Source organism: Bemisia tabaci, chromosome 1 (genome assembly GCF_918797505.1).
Source record: "Bemisia tabaci chromosome 1, PGI_BMITA_v3".
Classification (NCBI taxonomy): domain Eukaryota; kingdom Metazoa; phylum Arthropoda; class Insecta; order Hemiptera; family Aleyrodidae; genus Bemisia; species Bemisia tabaci.
Genome location: NC_092793.1, coordinates 86,894,692 through 86,915,191, shown reverse-complemented (window position 1 = coordinate 86,915,191; position 20,500 = coordinate 86,894,692). Strand labels below are relative to the sequence as shown.

The 20,500-nt window shown below is 37.0% G+C and overlaps 1 protein-coding gene across 1 annotated transcript in view; it reads right to left on the bottom strand.

Annotated features, from left to right (window-relative positions):
- Rok (Rho kinase) overlaps positions 1 to 20,500 on the bottom strand; it is a 112,000-nt gene that overhangs the window by 30,198 nt on the left and 61,302 nt on the right. Inside the window, exons 13-16 of the mRNA XM_072306539.1 lie at positions 14,913 to 15,110; positions 10,133 to 10,291; positions 7,511 to 7,757; positions 4,233 to 4,469 (exon numbers count right to left, since the gene is read on the bottom strand). Coding sequence (XP_072162640.1) covers positions 4,233 to 4,469; positions 7,511 to 7,757; positions 10,133 to 10,291; positions 14,913 to 15,110 — 841 coding nt within the window. The remainder of the gene's footprint in view (positions 1 to 4,232; positions 4,470 to 7,510; positions 7,758 to 10,132; positions 10,292 to 14,912; positions 15,111 to 20,500) is intronic.

The window sequence follows — 20,500 nt, the reverse complement described above, 5'->3', positions numbered from 1 at the left end:
CTTGGGGTCAATTCCCTATTCAACCTCGCGGTCTCCGACTTCGTACGACCTAAACCAACCGAGGAAAAGGCCTGGTACGGGTGGTCTGAAACACTTTGTATATACAATACATACATATATGTACACATGAATTTGAATGGCATATATTTTCGTGATCTACGACCCATGATCGGTGCTCTCCAAAAGGTCTCCGGTCTGGGTCCGACATCATGGGAGAATGCGATAGTGTATTTTCTTCGGAAAATACACTAAAAAAGGCAAAATCTATTGTGACTAATGCTGATTCTTTCAACCATAAGCACTGTAACAACCATCCTCCAAAAAGATAAGAAAGTTTAAGAGCTGATTACATGTGCTCTGACAAACGTCAAAACCAATTTTTTCTTTCAATTCTGAGGAAACTGAAAAAAACGTGGAAACTCTGAAGCCGTCAGTTAAAAGAAGGTTCAAAAGTTAACTAATATATTGATAGATTGTAGAAAATAAAAAGTATTTGTTTTCGGATTCTTCCTCCAGTTGAAACTAAGTGATCTAGAAAAAGAAAAAAGGATATTGGACGCTGAAAGCTTTAGTTGTACATGAGTTTTTGAAACCTTGAAGTTAGAGAGCTGTTCAAATCCATCGAAAATCATTACTCAGTAGAAATTAAAACAAAAACCAGAACTGATGCATGTAAAGAAAGTCACATGGAGGTACAAGTGCAAGAAAAAACTGGACATAGGATTTTTCACTTGATTTGACCTGGTACATTCAAAAATATTACAAAATTGTAATGATTTATGAATTGCAAGAAATGATGCAAGATTTCAGACGAGTGAAAATACCGTAAACGGTCAATTCGTTGCAGTAAGTCCCAAACTGGCCGACCAGTTTTTGTAGCTTTGTTTCAGCTATTATTCAGTAACAGTTACAGTTAATATTACTCTGATTATGGAAATTAATAGAAGTGTCCAGTTTGCATTGAGGCATGGGGGAGAGACAAAAAAAAAAAAAAGAAAAGAGGAACCAGTTCTTCAACTAAGTTCTGAATTTTTCCTTTTAACAGCTTCCAATTCTTGTTTATAAACGTATTACATTTTTTTCTTGAATGCGTGGGTATTTTCTTAATTAAGTCTCCCTGACCCTAGTTATGCACTTTACTAAGAACAGAGGAAAAATTCTCTAAACTCCTCAAGTTTTTTCATTGAAGAGTATATTGATTGCTTGTATTTTTCAAATTTTGGAGCAACATTTGAGGGAACATTTTAAATGACAGTTCCACAGTGGTGGTAACAATGATCATGTTTCGGGGGGGGGGGGGGGGGGGCAAGTTCTCGAATTAAACTTCATATTCATGGAATGGATTTAAGAACTTTCCAACACAAACCTTTTGTTTTTTTCTCACTCACTGCTTAATTCATTCTTTTCAATTACATTAGCTGGACGCATCTCTGCTAGAACTTTCAGACTATACGTTTCTAGTAAAAGTAATTATGGAAGAGATCCCACCTTGTTACCTTCGATTTTTCTTTGCATTCAATATTTTGATGTCTGCAAAGGAGGGGTGGCGATTTGGGCCATTTCCGGCCCCACCTAATCCGGGACTTTTTTTGCTGTGATTCGTTACGTATATGTGTCAAGAGAAAGCATGCCAAGTTTCAGGCCGATCGGCCCAATATTCGGGGGGCAGGGGCCCCCCGAATTTTTAGCGCAAAATCGGTTTTAATTTTGTAGCGCCGTCAATTTCGCTCGTATACAGATGAAAATTGGGTGTCAAAGGTAAAATTTTCCGTTCTTTCCATTTCCGCCGTCAAAATTGACACTGGGGCAAAATTAAGGGGGATTTTGGGGGGTTTTTCGCGTTTTTCCGTGTTTTTTACCAATTTTCTGCGGTTTTCTTGCTTTAAGTCAGAGATTTTGAGCCAAACGACCACAGATTTGATTTCTACGCAAAAAATTACATAGGAACACAATGACCAACTAACACTCAACAGCGGATTTCTCTAGGAAAAACTGACCCATAAGTATGTGTTCACTCAGAAATTTTGAAAATAGCCATGTTTCGGGTACAGCCCAAGCTTGTAGCACTACCATATTCACATATGATACGCTCTAGGTCGACCCTGTTGATATTATCGGAACTTGAAATGCTACCCGCTTGGGCGGAGGGTCGAATTCTCCTCAGAAACGAATAAAAAAGGCGATAAAATTACGTTTCACGTGAATTGTTGCGAGCGGAATGTTATTATATCGGCAACTTTCACCTCCAACTTATGTAATTTTTTGCGTGCTTTCCATTTCTGCCATGAAATTTGGCATCAAAGCAATTTTAAACGGGTTTTTTGGGGTTTTTTATCATTTTTTACCAGTTTTTTCCGGTCTTTTGCGGTTTTCGTGTTTGAAACCTCATGTGGCATATCAGTTCTGTGGTTTCTTGGTTTTTACCGACATCAAGAAAAAGAGCCCCGAAGATTGTCATCCTCTTATGGAGACTGCCTAGAGGATGCTGCTTACTTATGGTCTGACGAGGATTCAGAATGAGAGATAAGGATTTTACACATTTCTTCTGCTATACGATTCATCCGTGACGTATTTTATGGATGTGATAGTAAACGTATTTTAAGAAAAATTAAAATTTGTGGTCGTTTGGCTCATTTGGTGAGGTTTCAAACATGAAAACCGCAAAAGACCGGAAAAAACTGGTAAAAAATGATTAAAAAATGATAAAAAACCCCAAAAAACCCGTTTAAAATTGCTTTGATGCCAATTTTCATGGCAGAAATGGAAAGCACGCAAAAAATTACATAAGTTGGAGGTGAAAGTTGCCGATATAATAACATTCCGCTCGCAACAATTCACGTGAAACGTAATATTATCGCCTTTTTTATTCGTTTCTGAGGAGAATTCGACCCTCTGCCCAAGCAGGTAGCATTTCAAGTTCCCGATAATATCAACAGGGTCGACCTAGAGCGTATCATATGTGAATATGGTAGTGCTACAAGCTTGGGCTGTACCCGAAACATGGCTATTTTCAAAATTTCTGAGTGAACACATACTTATGGGTCAGTTTTTCCTAGAGAAATCCGCTGTTGAGTGTTAGTTGGTCATTGTGTTCCTATGTAATTTTTTGCGTAGAAATCAAATCTGTGGTCGTTTGGCTCAAAATCTCTGGCTTAAAGCATGAAAACCGCAGAAAATTGGTAAAAAACACGGAAAAACGCGAAAAACCCCCCAAAATCCCCCTTAATTTTGCCCCAGTGTCAATTTTGACGGCGGAAATGGAAAGAACGGAAAATTTTACCCCTGACACCCAATTTTCATCTGTATACGAGCGAAATTGACGGCGCTACAAAATTAAAACCGATTTTGCGCTTAAAAATTCGGGGGGCCCCTGCCCCCCGAATATTGGGCCGATCGGCCTGAAACTTGGCATGCTTTCTCTTGACACTTATACGTAACGAATCACAGCAAAAAAAGTCCCAGATTAGGTGGGGCCGGAAATGGCCCAAATCGCCACCCCTCCTTTACAACATGGACAGAGTTGCCGGAACTCGGTTTTCTCCCTGCTTTCAAATCAATCAAAAAAAAAAAAAAAAAACATGGACAGAAAAACTTCCATAGGCATGAGGGTGTTAAGTAAGTCCAACCTCATACTTTTCAGAGCCTTATACCAGAAAAAACATACTAAAAGTTCAAGTCAGTCAAGGACAGGGGCTAGGAAAGAGGGGTTAGAGTTGTCATCGATCAGCCCATTTTGCTATTTTACCCCTGAAAACCACAAAAATGCCATTCTTTCTACAGGAGCTCCTGAGACGGTGTTTAAAATTTGCCACCAAATAATCAGGAGTCATCTTAGGTACAAATTGTGACCTTCTGACTTGATTCGTTTATTCTTAATCAAACTTGATTAAATGTTATTTCAAGCGCACCATGTTTGTTTAAGAGTTATCCTCCAATCGTGAATTTTACTGATGATACAAGTACTTAAGAACTTTTAACCTTTGGTTAAATTTGAAGTTTTCTTCGTTCAAGTGAAACAAAAAATACTAGTGAAACTTTAATTACAGGTGTATAACAAACTTTCATTTTCCAAAAAAGACAGACAAGAATTTCGCAGCCAAAGGTTAAATTTATGAGACGAGAGAAAGCTGGCGCTTTGAAGACTAGATGAAATTGTATTATTGACACAAAATTTATCAAGAATTCGTGGCTGATGTTCAGGAAAGGTCATAGGATAATCAAAGCAGCGTTACCTTTAACAACTTCAAGATTTGCCTCTTCTTTACTGACCAGTCGGCTCTTCTCTGTTTCTTCATGTGCTCTTACTTCTTGTTGATATCTATTCTGGGATGCCTTCAACTCAGAGCGCAGAGAGACACACTCTTTCTCCAGAAATGATATTTTTTCGTTCATCTGTCTGTTGTCTTCTGCTAATTTGCTTTCTCTCAGCTCTCCTCGGTCTAAATCTCCATGAAGTTTTATCAATCGCTCTGCAATAAATAAAAAATATTAATGATAAATATGTTTCAATTCCTAACTCTTGATGAGATTTAATTTTGTCTGCTCACTTTTAATACAGTTGCAACTCCTGTGTGCTCAAGGATCCTGATACACAAGGCTATTTTATAAATTCCTAGATACATTTCTTCGAATTTTCACAAGAGATTTAGGTTCAAGTTTTTGACAAGTGAAAAAATTAAACACTAAGAAGTGGCCCGAAACTGTATGTAACAAGGTGGAGAAATGGTGCTGGGTCCACACCATTTCGCGGGGAAACAAAGCCAAGAAATACCAAAAATTAAAATTAGAGTCAAAAATAAATTTTTAGAACTCTAAAGCGCACCAGTACAAGACTGAGGGGGGAGAGTGTTCAGCTCAGGCAGTTTGCAATGGATTAATAACAAGCTGGATTATTAACAAGATGGATTATTTTTGACAAGCTGCTCACCTAAATTACGACAGAAGGAAATTCCTATTGGGCAACGCACAATTAAGCAAACATTGAGAGAGTTTGGACACAAGATTTTTTATTAAAAACTGCAATTTCTGAAGTTTATTTCCTCCTGACATACATATTACAGGGTGCGCCATTAAGGAAAAACAATGAAACAACTTTAAAACCTCTAAATTTCTCATTGATAGAGATGTGAGCTTTTAAAGTTTCCAAATTATGTCCGAATCCTCTCGTTGACTTGTTCCAGTGTGTATCAACGACAAATGGTTTTTAAGGGCAGCAATGAAAAGTACATCCAAAATTCTTGACCAACCTCCTGAAGTACAACAAATAAAAACGTTGGTCACCAGTCATCAAACCGCCGAGTCTAGTTCTTACCTACTGGCATGCAAAGTCGTATTTTGTTCGAGACACCAAATTGTTTCTGTATTTTTTCTTGTTTCTTTTGCGTGATTCTGAACAACCAATGAAAAAACGAATTCCAATTTTAGGTTAGAAAACAGCGTTGTCTTGGGCAACCACATAAAGACAATTTACCTCTGAGCACGTTGCAGTTGTTGTACAACAATGTTACTGTAGGGGTTCCCACATTTTGCGCGCGGAGATACCCCCCACAACACAAAACAATTTCAAACAAAATGCGATTGTTGCTTGTTTTCCCAACATGTTGCGAGTGTTGCCTCCGAACAAAATACAACTCCATTTTCTTTGTCAGTTGTGGTTTCGAGGAATTTGGCTCAGAAGTAAACGGAGGCCACTCGCACAAATTTGCCTCTTGTCTATGTTATACCCAAGCCTTTTTACAATATGGAGATTCGAATACATCTGGCAGAGGATTTAGAGACATAAAAGCCTTCATTATGAATGCCAGTAATTACCCACAGCCATGTAAATCAACACTCAACAATGCCAGCAGTCTGATGATAACACTAGCACCTCAATCATTACTCACAACACAGTTAATCTAAAAATGAAGCCCAAATGAACCAAGATTTAGTGCAAGCTATTGAACCAATTCCACTGACTTTGGCGACGTTTATAACATACATAATTTTGAATAACCATTCGATAGTCTTGTTCTCAAAGTCGCGATTTCTTTACCTCAAACTCTAACACACCTTCGAAAAGTCAATTTGTGGGTGATGGTTCTGGAAACTTGTAAGGAGCCGCCGCATTTAGTGCTCTTACATAACTGCGTTGCAGTTTTGCTGCCAGTTCCTTGAAGCAGGCTGGTTGATCAGACTCCCAATTACAACTGACCAACCTTAAATTGATGAGGGGCTAACGACTGACTGTGAATACAGTCTTGTAAAACCTTTGATCATTCAGTTTATGCTTATCTCAAACTTTTCCTCTGTTATTTCAAATCCCCTTTCTCCATACCTGGTCACATAAGAAGCCATGTAAGTGTAAACAGCTGATGTCAAGTTTCTAAGTTTTGAAAAAAACGCATTCAAAGTTTTCAAAGCTGTGCATTTTGATGTTCGTGGAACAAATAGGATTAGGTCAGGAAATGTATTTTGAGGCAAATTCTTCTCTAAAAAAAGAGCTTTAGAAATGTAAATTTGAAGCAAACGTCAAAAAGATAGTGACTTTAAAAAAAGACCACATCTGCTGTTTTTACATAGAACTTTTTTTGGGCATAAAATGGCCTACAAACTTAGGTAATGTAAGAGAGTTAGAACAATTGATATTGATATTACAAAATTATTGGGTTTTCGGCTACCCATTATGAGAGAACAAATATTAAATTCTTTAGCCGATCCTCTATTCAATCATGCCACTACCCTAGAGTCAAAAGGAACCTACCTCACATTTTCTTAAAAAATCGAGTTAGTGTCATTTTGGAAACCTCCGATAACGGTTCCACGTGTGTGGAAAATTTGGTGACCCTACCTTCCGTCAGTTATAAGGTAGAGAATTTCAAAAACTGCAATTGACATTGGAATCATTAGGGTCAATGCACGATTTTTACCTGATATCTTGGAATGAATAAAATGGAAATAGGTACCTCTTGACTACGGAGTACTGATACATAAACTTGGGCCATGCTTAAAAAAGCAGTGTGCAAGAGAATGTTTCTTTAAATTTTACATTAACATTATGATAATAGGTTTCGCTTAATTTCATAAAATTATGATTACTGTTGATATTTTTAATGATTTTTTGAAAAACCATAAATATTTGGTACATACTTTCAAAATAAAAAATAAGGAACAAATTATACTTGTAATAGAAGTCTTCTGAAACAGGAAAAACATTTAAGAGGGTGCTAAATCCTAAAAAAACCACATGCAACACGTTTTAATTACTTTCATAACTATTGTACTGAACAGGAAATCCTGACATCCGCTGTTTTTCGATATATAGCAGTTTTTTAGTCAAATCTTAAAGGGACATAATGCCAGAGGAGAACTTGAATATTGAAACTTGATATCAACACTCTCAGAGGTTTGCAAATTCTGAAAAGTGTTGTCCTTAAAAATGGTAGATGTTTGCTATCATCTGTTTAAACAGACATGGATTCATGTACAGAGAGCCATAATTGGAAAGATATCAGAGGAAATTGAGACTTACCCTCAAGTTCCTTATGCAGATCAGATGCCTGAATCCGTGAACTTTTCTCTTGGGAGAGTTGACCTTGCAAGGAGGCAACTTCCTGTTGCAAGGCTTCTCTTTGGTTTTGGAGCGAGGTATTGAGACTTTGCATCTCATTTGCTAGTTGCTCGCTGGCTGTTTTGGCAACTGTTAGCTCTGAAATTTGTTTTCTCAGGCGAGAACTTCCTTCCGCTTCAGTCTTGAATTTTTCTTGAATTTCTGAAACCTGCAAATTAGGGAGACAAAGTTTGACTGAGAGAGGAACTAATCTATTGCTCAGCGACTCAAAAACTTATTAGAAGTTATGAAAATTTCAATCAGCTTTTTTGATAAATGAATAGCTTCCAGTAACCGATGTCCAAGGTCCAGGCACCTCAAATTCACAATGCTACCAATACTATAATCTCTCTGGCCTACTAAATTTTCATTTCTGGTAACGCTCAGTTTTAGCATTCTACCAGGCTGATTTTATTTTATTTATTTTCAACGGGGTACCCACTTACAAAAAAAATTACAAAAGTACAACAATGCAAAATAAAAACAACATAAATTAAAGAGAATAACAAAATAAACAAGATGACAGAAATAGTTGAACACAAATAAAGCGTCCCTGGCCTGGCTCTTAAAATGAGAAATTGGGACATCAAACTGATCACATGAATCATAGCAGCGACTACCCAGGACACTCAACCTAACTATAGGGGAGAGGTTACGGTAGTTGCTCGGATCATGAGAAATGCTGAAGAGTGCCCCACTCCTTCTAAGAACCGAACCACTGACCAGGAACGTGAAGATTAATCAACTTAACTAAATCAGAGCAATCAATAAAACCATTTAGCAATTTGAAAAGAAACATGAGATCACAAAATTCACGGCTAGACTTAAGGTTACTGATATGCAAAAAATTTACTCAATTTTCATGATTTTTGCAGCTATCACCAGGCAATCGTCTCTGGATGAGCCCACTTCATTTAGATTTTGAAAAAATGGCTCAGGTTTTTGTATGTTACGTGGTAAAGTTGCGAATTCTCCCATTTAAACAATGTAAATTTTGATTTTTTGTCACAGTTCGTTTGAGCGTTCTACTCGGCCGATTTCCATAATTTGGCGGCTATCAACAGGTGATAGTCTCTAGCTAAGCTCTAATCAGATTTTGGAAAGAGGACCCAGGTTTTATACAATCACGTTTTAAAAATGAGCGAATTTGCTGAATGCTCCCCAACTGCTGCCGCTATGCGCAGAAGGTTGTGCAGTGGCCAGGTAGCCTGTGCAGTAGCTCTAAACTATGAACCAAGATTCATCGAATCATCAATTGCATCGGCGATGACTGAGTCAACAGAGGCATCAGATACGTCGCTGCCTTGGCTCGAGACGTGGGTTCGATTTCCGTGTTCGAACTGATCAATTATGACGTATTTAACATTTGCCGTTATTTAAATGCAATGGTTCATTAATCAATCATTGCTATATGCATCCTCCTGCTTTCAGATTTTTTTTCTTTGTTTAATGCAAACAAAAATCATTTTGTTCTAAAAAACAAGATTTTCCTCATACCATGGTTTTTTAGGGGAAAAAACCAACATTGATAGGAAGCTGAGAAATAGGGCTGCAAAGCGGTCCCTTAATGGCGTGGAGCGTCTTCAGGGAGTTGAGCACCATAGCGGTCAGGGGACATAGCTCCCTAGTATTAAACTGAAAGTGATTACTGTCATATGGAACAGTTTCTCAAACCAAAACTATTGACAAAAGAACTTCTATTTACTGCACTTACAAGGTTTCTAGCATAATTTTAAAATTTTGCAGTAAAAAATGTGAGTCAAGTGAGAGCCGGTGTTGAGAAAATTGAGAGATAAAAGACACTGAACAGCTTAGTTTGAACCAGTTCATTACCATTAATGGGTGATAACACATCGATCTAGTTACAAAATTTTACTTTACTGAATGATAACTGCAAATGATTTCCTCAGAGATGGTAAACAATTTTGATAATGAAATTCAAAATGTTTCAATTTTTATGGGTGTTTATATTATTTCAATAGATACAATTTAGGGCATCCTAGTCAAGTAAATCATGACCCGCTAGATAGGGTGGAAAAAACCAATTATTGGGCTGTTCTACACCTAGCCCTTTTCAAATTAATAACAGTACAAACATTAGGTAAGGTAACTAGACATTGATAACTGATCAACTGATGAAAAGCTCTGACGAAGCAACCCTGATGAAAGGAGGTTAAAATAAACTGGCAAAACGTCAAAAACAGGAAGCAGTGGGCAGACAGGGTCAGTAAGAGTTCTTAACTATCACCGTTTTCACACCTTGAGGCCCTTCGTGATGACTTGTTTTCTTCAAAACTTTTCTGCAAAGAACAGCCTTTGGCTTCCTTCTTCTTCTTCTTCTTTTTTGAAGCAATGGAAACATTATCATTATTTAGGTTTAAAAATTATTTTTTCGAGTTTATTAAGAAGAAAAATATACAGACATGGAGATTATAGAAAGACCACCTAAAGTTGCAGTTACATTGAAAATTCGTTACTTCAAAGGGATTTGCGTCAAAGATTACTTGTGACGAGCTTTAGAAAGATGATAAAGCTGGCACAAACCTGTCGTTGTAAGTTGTTTATCTTGTCATTAACTTGCTGGTTGTTGTTCAACTCTCTTGTCATTTTATTTTGTTCTTCTTCTAATTTTCGCTTCAATTCCTGTAATAACGATTCCATTTTTCTTTTCCCCTCCATCTCAATTTCCGCCTTCCTTTGTTGCTATAATTAAGAGAGAAAGAAAAAAGAATGCTGTTGTTATCAGTTGCACGCTTAAGGCAAAACACACTTTTAAGGAAAGATCTTTGAATGGAAACTTGACCAAGAAAGTACTGTTAATATGTAAATTGCTTGGGATCCAACTCTTTCGGATTTCTTTGATGATGACCTATTTAATGTATTTTTAGGATGAAACAGAAAAAGAAGATAATAAGGACAAGAGAAATTGTAGGATAAATTTACTAAAGAAAAATCAATTTCAGATTTGAGAAATTGGAGGAAAAGGACTTGCTATTGGCCTACGAGGAGTTAGATTAAAATCAAATATTCTTCTTTTCTAGGAACTTATTCTTCTTCGCCTTCTAATCCTCGAATGCACAAGGCCAAGAAAATTCAGGTTATTGAGATATTAGGGCCTGATCGCCTGACGTGTAAATCCAAAATTCATCATTTTGAGGAAGAAATAGCTAGCTATTAAAGAGCTCATTACTCTATATAAAGCTGCTGTTCCTACTCACTATGCCCCCCCTAGAGAAAAATTGGCCGAAGTGATTTCCTTTGAAATTGGTACGTGCTGGTGCACGCTTAGCTATTGTAATGAGGAGTTGATTAAAATTATTCCCATTCAAATCCGCTGCCTCGGATGCCCGCAAGAGCGAAAAGTTATTTCTCCATATAGTATTACATTGGAAATACGCGGTTGTTTACACGCATCGCGCCGAACAGGTTCAATCCTGTTGCGTGACGTCACTGCCTTATAGACGAAATTTAAGGTTTTGGGAGGTATTTTTTGACGAATGTTTGTGGAAATTAGTAAGCGGGGGTATTTTTCTCGGGGGATCTCGAATTTTTGGTCGGATTTTCAAAATCTCAAAATCCAAGATGGCGGCCGTGGCCTAAAATGCTAAGTCGGCTCCTGTTGTATCGATTTTCGTGAAACTCGGTATCGACGGGTATTTTTCGACGAGAAACTAGAATTTTTGGTCAGATTTTCAAAATTTCCAAATCCAAAATGGCGGCCGTGGCCTAAAATGCTAAGTCGGCTCCTGTTTGATCGATTTTTGTGAAACTCGGAGATCAAGGGTACTTTTAGACGGGGAACTCGAATTTTTGGTTAGATTTTCAAAATTTTAAAATCCAAGATGGCGGCCGTGGCCTAAAATGCTATATCGCTTCCTGATATCGATCGATTTTTGTGAAATTCGGTAATAGGGGGTATATTTCGACGGGAAATTAGAATTTAAGGTCCGATTTTCAAATTCAAAAATCAAAAAAGGCGAACGTGGTCTAAATTGTTATCTCGGCTTCCAATCCATCGATTTTTGTGAAATTCGGTATTAGGAGGTGTATTTCGACGGAAAACTCGCATTTTTGGTCCGATTTTCAACATTTCCAAATCCAAGATGGCGGCCCTGCACGAAAACGCGGTCCGGACTCCTAGAACATCAATTTCTGTAAAACTTGGTGAAAAAGAAGATTAAGACATACATAGGTTGTCCCAAAAGTACTGCACGTTTTTTTTTTTTTTGGACGAACGGTATCAGATATCAAACTGTGGTTTGTGTAGTCTTAAAGACAGAGCAATTACCAATAAAACAACACAAATCCGAGCTCTCTAAGTCAAAAAATGACCAAGTTACAGGGTTTTGAAAATGGCTTCCAGAGGGGACCCCTACGGAAATTTTAGCTTCTTTTCCGGGAAAAAAACAAAGAGTTGATTGTTTTTTTTTTAGACGAACGGTAGCAGATATCAAAATGCGGTTTGTGTAGTCTTAAAGACCGGTCAATTACCAATAAAACAAGACAAATCCAAGCTCTCTAAGTCAAAAAATGACCAAGTTACAGTGTTTTGAAAATGACTTGTAGAGGTGACCCCTCCAGGATTTTTAGCTTCTTTTCTGGAAAAAACAAAGATTTGATTAATCAGAAATTCTACAGAGAAATCATCGCGATCGAATGAAGTTGGCAACATGATATCAGCCCGGACCTTGCACCCTGCGATTTTTGGTTATTCCCTACGCTGAAAAAGGGCTTAAGAGGCAGGAAATTGAACTCCATCAACGAGATAAAAAGAGCTGTTGAAACTTTCTTGAAGAACATCAGGCAAGAAGAATTCGAAAAAACATGTTTGAAGAAATGGGAAGAACGGTTGCGGCGCTGTGTGGCAAGCGATGGAAGGTATTTTGAGAAGGAAACCAGTGTCCAGTCGTCAAGTGAAGAGTATTAAATGCCAGTAATCTTGGTAAGATTGTGTAAAATTGATTTTATACAACCAATTGATCTTGAATCTTTAAATCTTTGTTTTTTTTCCAGAAAAGAAGCTAAAATTTCCGTAGGGGTCCCCTCTGGAAGCCATTTTCAAAACCCTGTAACTTGGTCATTTTTTGACTTAGAGAGCTCGGATTTGTGTTGTTTTATCGGTAATTGCTCTGTTTTTAAGACTACACAAACCGCAGTTTGATATCTGCTACCGTTCGTCCAAAAAAAAAAAACGTGCAGTACTTTTGGGACAACCTATGTAGATGTTGTCTCCTCATTAATGATAAAAACTGTGCGGGGCAATGGCGGCTCGCAGAGCGAGTCGCAAGTTCGTCGCGAAGCGTAGAACTGGGGTCCAGGGGCACTCTCCGGTTAGAAGTCTCAGCTCGCAAAGCAAGGTAATCACGACTAGTTTTACTATATTACAGCAGTTTAGTTGGACAATTATGGTTGGTACATGGTAATTGCATCTAGATGAGTTCCATCACTTGGTGGTCAAATTGGTGAGGCAATAGGGGTTTTGGGCTGAAAAGCTCTTTGAAAGGGATACTAACTGATGGTATTAGGAACATAACTAATTCCAAAGTACCCATTTGGACACTGAGCGAAAGAATGGGATAATTGCGCTGGTCACGGAATCGTGTTTGGATGGTTGATCTTTGTAGATTAGCTGAAAATAATAAGATCTGTGCAAACAGCAACTTTCAACGTTCAATATGAACTGAGATATCACGCTTTGAAAAGTCGGGTTCTTGACATCATCCACTGCGGTAGTGACACCCTTGGTTTCTTCTTCTTTTGGTTGATCAGTGATGTAGAGAGTGCAACACGAAACTTTAACAACATTCACACTTCCAGGATCTTTTTATCAGGAGATGACGCACTCGAAATGAAATGGTTAGGCGGTCACTCAGTTCTGCACGGTTTGTTTATGTTTAATGTCGTTGAAGTTTGGCCTCGCTGATCGAACCAAAAAGGAAGAAACCAAGGGTGTCACTACCGCGGTGGATGACGTCAAAAACCCGACATTTCAAAGCGGGATATCTCCGTTAATATTAGCTAGTTAAATAAATATATCTCCGTTAATATTAGCGATAGTTGCTGTTTGGACGGATCATATCATTTTTAGCTAATCTACAAAGATCAAGCATCCAAACACGATTCCATGACCAGCGCAACTGACCCATTGAACTACTTCGAATATCTTCATCAAGTCGAGCATTTTCAAAGCCGGCACATTGCCTTCAACAAGCTTTCAATAATTTCTTCATTTTCCAAAATCCTGACTATCCCTGACTCCAAAAGTTTTGAATTTCCTGAATTTTCCAAACCGCCAAACTGAATTTCCATTTACATTGATTTTCCTTTAATTCAAATTACATAGACGTCTGTTAAACACAGCTTGTAAAATTCCCTGACAATTCCAATGAATTCCCTGATTTATGGAGGCCGCTATAAATTTCTTGACTTATCAAACCTCTCGAGACCCTATTTAAAGTACCAAGTTGAAGAACACAGAGGCAATTTTTGTTTGGAAATCATGTGAAAGTTACACTTCTCAAATGGGTAAACTTTTGAGTATTATCCGATGAATTTGAAATCTTTTCTATTGAAAAAAAATTTATTTTGTGTAATATCATTAAGCTTTCTATTTGTCTAACTGTCTTTTGCACGACACATGAGATATAAAATAAAGCAGAAAATTACTCAAAAAGTGGGTTTATGGTGGGAGGAAGGTTAAAGAGGGTGGATGAGGTCAAGAGGCAAGAATTCCAAAAAACCTCACTTTTGTGGCTTTTAAATAACTTAGGATAATTCAAAAAGAAATCTGAGGGGCATTTTAACATACTTACCCAAAGGTGCTCTTATGATATGTTCGGAAATTTTTCACTTTTCTGACAGTTTTCTCAGAAGCAGAACTAGAATAAATTTCTCGTTCAAGAAACTCCTTTTTTGCAAAGATTACTTCAAGATCTCATAAAAACTTGTTCCTGCAAAAGTTGGTTAATTTTTTCCATTTCTTTTTCCCCTTCTCTCAGTTTGGCGCCCTTGGCTGGGGGGGGGGGGGTGTAACCACTCCTCATGCGCCACACTTAATTCAAATCTAATCTTAGGAGACATCAAATATGTATATGTATTTCTGGTGTTTATTTTATCAAAGTATGTATGAATATATCCACATGGTGTTGAGTGAGCATGCTTACCGTTCTATTTTTCTTGGAGTGTGCTTACTAGAATTTGCAAGGACAGTCCTTATGGGTTAGTATTTAAACATTTATCTGAATTATGATATCATAATCCTCAATCGCTTTCATTGATTACCAAAAATTACTGCGAGTCTAAAATTAATCAAGTTTGGACTTACCTCTTTTAAATCATGTTTGAGAATTGTTAGAGATTTTTCTAATCTGCTATTCTCCTCAGAAAGTAAAGCTTCAGACATTGAGATTTGTTTTAATTTTTCTATTAACTCATTGTATCTTCCCTCTAAGTCTTCTACTTCTCTAATTTTTTTGCCCAGTTCGAAATTATGAACACCAACATGATTCTGGTTTAGTTTACTCTGAAAACAGGATGAACAAAAGATAAGAAGAGCTAAGCCAGAGCAAAAAAGAATTGATTCGTAGCAGGATGGTAAAATGAAATTTTCTGGAAGAACTTTCTCATTGCTGCAAGGCAACACCATTATCTTTCCAGTGAGCAGAGTTTCACAATAGATCGAAGAAATGGTCTTGCACATCATTAAACCAAATATCTATTATCATCCATCAAAGCTGGCACAAAATTTACAAAATGATAATTCCTGACATTTCCTAGAGGTATTACTTGTTTCATTAACTTTATCGGTCGTATTTATACAGTTTTCGTAGAAACTTTTTCTTACTAATTTTTCTAAAATTGTTGATGCTTTTTACAATAGAACCATTTCGAGCAACCGCTCATCGTCAGGTGTTTAAAAAATGTCTAAAAACTGATGCGCTTTCGCGATCGCGAGTAGTCATTCGGTATCTGCGACCTCGAGGTCTTGAATCTATCTATTTCGAGTTGTTCGCAAACGTTCATTTTTTTGCCCTTTTGGCATCTCCTCATGACCTTTATTTCACATTTTTCAGGAGAATGTTTCGAATCAATTAAATGGTTAGACAGAGATGAGTGACTGTACTTCTTGTTCTTTGCATGTTTTAGGTGTTCCTTGATCCTTGTTTTAATACTTCTACCCGTTTCTCCTATATATAGGGAGCCTTATTCACATGTTATTCTGTAGATACCCCTCTGTTCCAGTTAATCTAGATTTTCTTTGCTAGTATTCATGAGAAAGGCACCTAAATTTTTTTTTATTATTGTAGGTCACGCTGTATTCACTTTTTACAAGTTGTTTTACAAATTGAGATAATTTTTCTATGTATGGGATTGATATCCATTTTTTATTTCTATCAGGTACTGTGTTGTACAGTCTTTGGTCTCACAACCACTGTGTAACAGCACTTAAATAAATTAAATTAATAGATGAAAAGAAGATATTTATCGATTATTAGCAATAGAGAAGGAGAGGTAGAATAATATATGACTGGTGTTTTGACTTTTTCTTCATTAGGATTTTCAGGATGTCTTCCTTCTTGCATCCATTATTAATTAAGATTTTTAATATGGTATTCAGTTCTTTGATGTAATCTTGTTTTGACTGAGGAATACTGATAAGTCTATCAAGTAAGCTGTGGAATCTTGCCATCTTCTGTTGCCAACTACGGTATGAGTTTTCCTGTATTATTGCATCAGTGTAGCAAGGTTTGCAGTTTATGCTGAATTTAAGTTTGTTATTCTTGATTTTTATGGTGAAATCGAGGTACATAGTTCAACTTCTTGCCACCACACTCTAGTTTTAACTTCTCAAACGCGAACGCGGACGCGGGAACCGCACAGTAACTACTCGCAATCGCGAGAGCACATCATAATTTTAGTTTTAAGACACTTTTGAAACACCTGACGATGAGCGGTTGCTCAAAATGGCAATGGTGTAAAAAGCATCAACGATTTTAGAAAAATCGGTAAGAAGTTTCTACAAAAGTTTGCTTTCCAAGAAGTATCTGTCACATTTTAGTAGAGTTCCCTGACAATTGAGGATATGCCAGATGCTTAAAACAATATGATTCGCAATAATTTTGGGGCAAAATTTGTTGTTCCAACCCCAATCCCAACCCAATCTCAAAATGAAATGAAGGTGACTTGACAATTTTTCACACACATTTTTGTCACTTTCCTTGACATTGCCAGGTTAACCCTGACTTGTTAAAACACCCTGACGTTTCCCCATCTTCCCTGATTGTGGCGACTCTGATTCTTGTGTAATCTTAATATCATTTGACTAGTTTATCAGGTATGAAAAACTCAGTTACCCTGTACATGATAATTTAAAATTACGCACCTTTATCAGACTGTAAGTTGGAATTTTTTAGCCAACATGCGTTAAAAATCCAAAAAACCGGCAAGCTCAATACCTACTGACAGAAAAAGCTCATTTGAGCACAATTTTCCCTCTATGGGATATGCTGTTCGGTGCAACACTAGTTACGACCCCTCTGAATTAAGTTTTCCAATTTTCTGGATTTTCAATGCACTTTGGCTGAAAATTTCCAACTTACTATCTTACGACTAGTGAGTCTTCCTCAATCAGTTTGTTTTTCAGACTTATATAAAAAGGCAAATCTGTGCTACATGAAAAAAAGTATACATACATTCATTCATTCATGACTAGCAAAAATACTTGTCAAATGAGAGAATACTCACATTGTCCACCTGTGAAAATAGGAGTCCCAACATGAAAAAGAGAGAGAGAGAAAAAAAAAACCGTGGTTAGTAATTTTGAAGAGAAAGGGGGGGGGGACAGAGAGTTTTCCTCAATTAAGGAATAAATAATTAGAACTTCAACAATAAAAATTACTATAAAACTTGTTATCCATACAAAAAAGAAGAGGAAAAAAAACCTAATTTCGCCACAGCTCAGTTCATCAGAAGTTCCACAACTGATAGGAACTCAAAGAGCGAAAGTTAATGAGTAAAGCAATCAATGATACTGAGCAATCGTTGATTGTATGGTATGGATCTGCTGCACAAAAAAGGTAGACAGAGCAGACTTTAAGCATGTAAATTTGCGTGAAAATGTTGCAAAGTACATCAGAGAAGACTAAAATCTATTGTTTAATGTATGACTTCCATAGCTCATATCACACATCTTCAATATTCCTGTGTCCACAACAATATTTTTTCGTTGCAAGTGACCAGGTTTGCCTTAAGAAAGCTGCTTACTAAACCTCAACAAAAAAATTGCATACTTCTTAAGACTTTGTTCTTGACCAACGTTGGAATATTAGAGGGCCACATTTATATCCTCTAGTAAAAAGACAAAATTACGCCGCCTCCTGACAAAAAAATGGTTTACGGACAGTAGGTCTACAAGAAAAAGGGCTACCTTTTTTGGTCCATAGTTAAAATGTCTGCATGAAAATGCCTACTAAAATTATGTCTACAGTCAAATATGTCTACGTTATTAAAATGTCTACGGTTTGTTTGCCCACTTAGAAAATGTCAAAATGTTTATGTTGGCCACTGAAAGTATATATATATATATATATATATATAATAAAAATATCATTTTTTCCTCCACAGCTGTTTGGTGTCCCTGGTTACGAATTTTGCACCTGTTCTTTATAAAATGATGAAATTTTGCAGGTAAAAAGAGGAAAAAAGTAGGTTAAATGTTTCATTCTATTAGTTTCCCTATGCACATAAGTGTTTTTTCAGATGAGCCAGAATTTAAAGGTCCAAATTGCAAAATGCAGTACATACTGTTCTCCTGATTTTGCGTCTGTTCGCCTCCAGGATCAGTTGAGCAGCCATCCCATTTCTGGGTCTCATATTCAACCCCCAACCCAACTCTTAGGTATGTGGGTCTTATGTTCATGTTTCCACCATGTGTGAATTATCCATAAACTGCTTTGTTCAATGGTAGTTGAAGAGGATAGGAGCAACTATAAGGGGAGATGAGGAGGTTGCTTTATTTTTTTTTAATGACACTGGAACTTTCACGCATCAAAGTAGTGACTAAATAAAAAAGTCTGGAAAGTAGCTGTAAGACGAGAACTTATTACTTTTGCCAGACATCTTTCAATGATGCTTCTTTTTTACAAGGTCCCATAGCAAAGGTTACAAGAAAAACGGACAAAGGAAATCATCTGAATAAATCTTGTGTCTAAAATTGATTGGCGAGGATAGGAGCGACTATAAGGGGAGATGAGGAGGTCGCTTTAAGAAATTCAATAAAACTGCAGGTAAAAAATGGTCTATTTCACCGAATACTTCGGTTTTGCTAGCTCTTCGTATAGCTAGACCTTTATCCACCCAAAAACGACCTGATATAAAATACAAAAACCCTCAAAAACATTTTTCGGGCAAAAAATCCGGTCGAGGAAATTGACGTGTCACTTCCTTTTACTCAAGTATAAGATAGGCAAAAACCTTTGATGAATTCTCAAGGTCCACTAAGACTCATAATCCTCAGAAAGTTCGAAAAACTTACTTGAAAGGAAAAAAATAAAATGAAAAATAAATTCCTTGCCAAAAATAAATAAAAAACCGATTTTGAGATAAATCCCTCGAATGAACTTTAAATCACAAAATCGGTTGAGGATGTCAACTGAAATTTTTCCCCCTTCAATTATAGTCCAGGCAAACAAGGAAAAGAGCCTGCAAAAATCCCGGGTAGCAATGTTTTCATCGATTCCTATGTAATTTTTGACGCTGAATCCGAATTTCAACTTTGCGCCATTAAATTCGGATCGGAAAGTTGCCAAATTTGGCAAAAATGGCCTAAAATTGGACTTTTTCCCGGATTATGGCCTGTAACTTGCCAAAAATTGATCTGACGATAAAATTAGTTATTTTCAGAAATAAAGCTCGTTAAATTTCCTATAAAAAAGTTTCTATAAACTTTTTTGCTCAAGGCAAAATCAAGCGCGCTGGTGGGCTCCGAACTTTGTAAAATGTGCGAAAATTGCGCATACTGTAATGTGTTGAGTTATCCGTATTATTTACATCAATTATTTTCACTAGGTGTAAATTTTATCATCTTCACTTAATTTGTCCAGAAATTACTTGTCGGACGATTAAGACAGGAGACATCGGGCAAAAACCGCGAAAAACACAATTTTTGCTCATTTTTCAAAGTTCGAAGCCCGCCAGCGCGCTTGATTTTGCATTGAGCAAAAAAGTGTATAGGATCTTTTTTATAGGAAATTTAACGAGCTTTATTTCTGAAAATAACTAATTTTATCGTCAGATCAATTTTTGGCAAGTTACAGGTCATAATCCGGAAAAAAGGCCGATTTTAGGCCATTTTTGCCAAATTTGGCAACTTTCCGGTCCGAATTTAATAGTGCAAAGTTGAAATTCGGATTCAGCGTCAAAAATTACGAAGGAATCACTGAAAGCATAACTACCCGGGATTTTTGCAAAAACCGCAAAAAAACGCATTTTTCGTTCATTTTTCGAAGTTCGGTGCCCGCCAGCGCGCTTAATTTTTCCTTGAGCAAAAAAGTGTATAGGAACTTGTTTATGGGAAATTTCACGAACTTTTTTTTTAAAACAACCAAATTGTCGTTAGATCAATTTTGGACAAGTCACAGGCCATAACCCGCAAAAAACCAAAATTTCGCTCATTTTTCAAAGTTTGGAGCCCGCCAGCGCGCTTGATTTTGCCTTGAGCAAAAAAGTTTATAGAAACTTTTTTATAGGAAATTTAACGAACTTTATTTCTGAATATAACTAATTTTATCGTCAGATCAATTTTTGGCAAGTTACAGGCCATAATCCGGAAAAAAGTTTAATTTTAGGCCATTTTTGCCAAATTTGGCAACTTTCCGGTCCGAATTTAAAGGCGCAAAGTTGAAATTCGGATTC